This window comes from Eublepharis macularius, chromosome 15 (assembly GCF_028583425.1).
Source record: "Eublepharis macularius isolate TG4126 chromosome 15, MPM_Emac_v1.0, whole genome shotgun sequence".
Taxonomy (NCBI): domain Eukaryota; kingdom Metazoa; phylum Chordata; class Lepidosauria; order Squamata; family Eublepharidae; genus Eublepharis; species Eublepharis macularius.
In genome coordinates, this window is record NC_072804.1 from 27911712 (window position 1) to 27915380 (window position 3669).

Here is a 3669-nt window from a genome sequence, read left to right on the forward strand (position 1 = left end):
ATATACAGTACTTTTCAACTCTTAACAGAATATTTGATAGTCTGTATGCAACACAGTAATAAAAACAGATTTCCAAAGTGCTTTTACATTCGTTTCCTGATCAGAACTGTGCAAATTTGAATAAGGAGGGGGGGAGTACAGTTTGTGACCTAGGATCTAACTTTTGTATCTCCATAATCAGAAATCTAATTTTATTAGATTGTTCCTAGTGCAATGGTTAAAGCTGTATTCCTGAAATCACGTACTCTGGAGTGTTCTCACCGAGAGCTTTTAGCGTTTTGGTAATCTCTTTTCCACTCCAGTTGTTTATATGCAATACATTCTATTTATTAATACTGTCTTGGCTTCTATCAATGTACAAAAACAAAACAAAATATCTTTTGCTCCCGCAGTTCTTTGTATTTTGTGTATATTAAATAGAATGAACACCAGAGGGCAGCAAAAAGCAAAATACAAACAGGAGGAAGGGGAGGGACTCTCATTCCCCCCCCCCCACAAACCCTGATAAATATAGATAAATAAATAAATAAATGCATATATTCCTCTTAGCTGGCATATATCCGGACCATCTCTCTTCTTCCAGAATAGGAGAAATAAAAGATGGAAAATGATTTGGGGATATAATGGATATTTTTCTTTGAATGTAGAAAAATATGTTTTTCTGAAGATCTGAGGTAATTAAGGCTGTAGAAACTCAAAAGCAAAGTCAAAGGTTCTGAGGTTTCTATCAATTTCTCTTGTAAGAAAATAATGCTTTATAAATATTTTAAATAAAAATATTATATCAGATCTCTGACATGTAAGACACACCTCCACATACACACATACAGGCAACAACGTGTTTTTTTTTAATGTATGGATAAAAAAGTGTGATTTTTTTAATAAGTGAAAAATAAGAGAACAGCAACTTCACACACTTACATAGGGAGAGAAGAAATTTAGGAAGGGATGCTGCACACCATATTTACCTAAAAGGTAGATGATCCCCCGACAAAATGGTTATACACAAAAGAGTTGTGTTAATTACTGTACATAACTTTAACTTGTAAGCAAATTTAAGACATTCCCCTCTTGATGGCACATGTGGAACAAAAAAAAAAAGCTTGTCATCTTCCTTTCAGGTATACAGGGTATTTGATGTTTCTCAAATTCTATCAGATTGTACACAAACACATAGGAAGGCTGGATAGGGGCAGGCCATTTGCAAAAGGGTGCTGGAGGGACATGGGCGATTCAGACATCACTGGGAGATCTGGATCGGAAAGGCATGGTGGACGAGATGCACCCACAACAAATGGTCCATAACACTTTCTGGATCTCCTGGTTCCTGAAAGCATAGATCACAGGATTGATCATAGAATTGTAGGTGGCAGGGAGAACTGTCATGTAGGTATAGAAAGCTGGGTAGGTGTAATCTCCCAGCAAGCAGTAAATGGCAAAGGGCAACCAGCAGGAGGCAAAGGTCCCCAAGATGACGGCCAAGGTGGAAATCCCTTTCCTGGTGGTGACGTAGTGCGAGGTGGCCAAGAAGTGTCTCTGGAGGGCGATCTGCTGGGCGTGTCTGCAGACGATCTTGCAGATCTGCACGTAGAGTTGCAACATGACGGCGAAGACCATGAAGAACGAGATGGAGAGGATAACGAGGTTGTTCTTGGTCAAGGGCCTGACGATGCTGCAGGTGGAGACCTCTTTCAGGCAGTTCCAGCCCATGACGGGCAAGAGCCCAAACGAGATGGAGATGCCCCAGGTGATGATGAGCATCACGTATGTCCTGGTGACGGTCCTTTCGGAATAGTAAGTCAGGGCATTGTAAAGGGACAGGTAGCGGTCGATGGTGATGGCCAACAGGCTGCCCACGCTGGCAGTGAACGAGCTCACCAGGAGTCCCACAGTGATGAGATTCACCACCTGGGACTGGATGCAGTAAACGAAAACAAAGTGGAAGATGAGGCCCAGGCCAGCCAAGAGGTCAGCCGTGGCCAAGCTCCCAATCAGCAGGAACATCGGTGTACGGAAGGCAGGGGTGTAAAATATGATGGCCACCACAACAGCATTCTCACAGGAAATGATGGTCCCGGAAACACAAAGTACCACATCCCAAGGATTCAAGGGAAGAGGAGGAGCTTCCGAGAGAGACAAGGAGTCATCGCTGTCATTGCCGGCCATGAACCACCCTTGCTGTTCTTCGGTGACATTGGAGGCCACATCCTCTTTCATGGTGTCTCCGTGACCTGCCACAGCACAGCAACACCCAGTTAGACTCTGTCAAACTACGATGGGAATCAAGGAGCATATGTAAGTGTGGGCATGGGGGGAATTCTCTGAATAAATCCCAGCTTTTCTAGCAGTTGAATTGAGAACATTTAATTTTTTTAATCTGCAAAATTTAAATTGGGGGGGGGATTGTTACTGAGACAAGTGCCTTAATGGCTCGGCGATGCTGTACAAAGAAAACAGCACAGGAATATTTCACACTGGCTTTGCAGGTGATTGCCAGGTGTCACTTATCCGTGGTCCCCGGGTGGGATATTTCTGGCTCCCAGTGCCTTTTGTTTGTGTTCTGTTTCAAATAAGACATCAGGATACAGGATCGTAAACCACAGGCGCTGTTATCGCTGCTCAATGTACACTTCTCCAGATTACCTCATGATTTCGTAGCTGGAGTGTCATTCTTTCATAACGTCCGTCACTGCCTCCCCCTCTAAGGCACTTAAACCCACTGACTTTCCTGAAGCTAACTGGGAGCACAAGGAATGGAGCCCGGAAAACGCGGATCGGGTACCTGACGTCTGATTCATTTAACTGCAGTTTAGGGAGAAGGATCACATGCAGATTTTACATGGCTGAGATCCGCAGGATGACCCTCAGCCTTTGCTACGGAAGGGATGGTTATCAAAACCACAGCCCTGGGGATTTTCCAGCCAATATCATCATCATCATCATCATCATCATCATCATCATCATCTATCAAATTCCCACCGCCGCCTCATCCAAACGCTACGCGTTCGAAAGACGCTGCACTTGTCTGTAGAAAAGAGATTCTGGGCTCCTGCTTGAAGCCCACATTGGGGGAATCCTGCGCTCCCAACCCCTTTCTTCCCTTTTTCTGTAAGATCTCCAGTGCCGCGTTTGGAGCAACGCCGCCCCTCCCCATTGGACTCCCCCTCCCCTTTCATCTTCTGCGCTGCAAGAGAGCCTCGGGGCAGCGGGCGCCGGTGGCGGTACTCACCCGATGCGGTCCGCACATGCAACCGAGCTGGAGGGGGGGGGGGTCCGCCCGCGCGTCCGAGTGGAGGCCACCCCGGTGGCTGGTTGGCTGGCTGGTGCCGCTTCGCGGGTCTCCGGGTCTGCAGGCGCGCTGGCAGGGGCGGCTGCGGAGTTATAGTGAAGCCCCCTGATCGGCGGGTGACTCACGCGCAATTCTGGACTCCGCTGCCGCGGTTGGTCTTCGCTCCCGGCTGACGTCAATGGGAGGCGGGAGCCAATCGCCTGGCGGCCCGGAGAAGCGCGCGCGCTGCGCGGCATAGTAATGGGGCCTGGAGAATTCCATTCATAAAAGAGGAGGCCGCGGCCGGAGCCACCGAGGGGGCCGCCAGGAGCCTCCCGCGCCCGCCCCCGCCGTCCTTCCCGAGTCCTCTGAGCAGAGGGGAGGGGGCCGCGAGGGAGGCG

At 48.2% G+C, this 3669-nt stretch overlaps 1 protein-coding gene across 1 annotated transcript; it reads right to left on the reverse strand.

Moving 5' to 3' along the window:
- Positions 1-1233: 1233 nt before the first annotated feature.
- GPR3 (G protein-coupled receptor 3) lies at positions 1234-2232 on the reverse strand. Its single transcript, XM_054999719.1, has one exon. The coding sequence runs from the start codon at positions 2215-2217 to the stop codon at positions 1234-1236; it is 984 nt and encodes a 327-aa protein (XP_054855694.1). The 5' UTR covers positions 2218-2232.
- Between the last annotated feature and the right edge of the window lie 1437 nt (positions 2233-3669).

Coding starts and splice junctions, on each gene's coding strand:
- GPR3 (XM_054999719.1), bottom strand. CDS start 2,217: ATGAAAGAGGATGTGGCCTCCAATGTCACCGAAGAACAGCAAGGGTGG.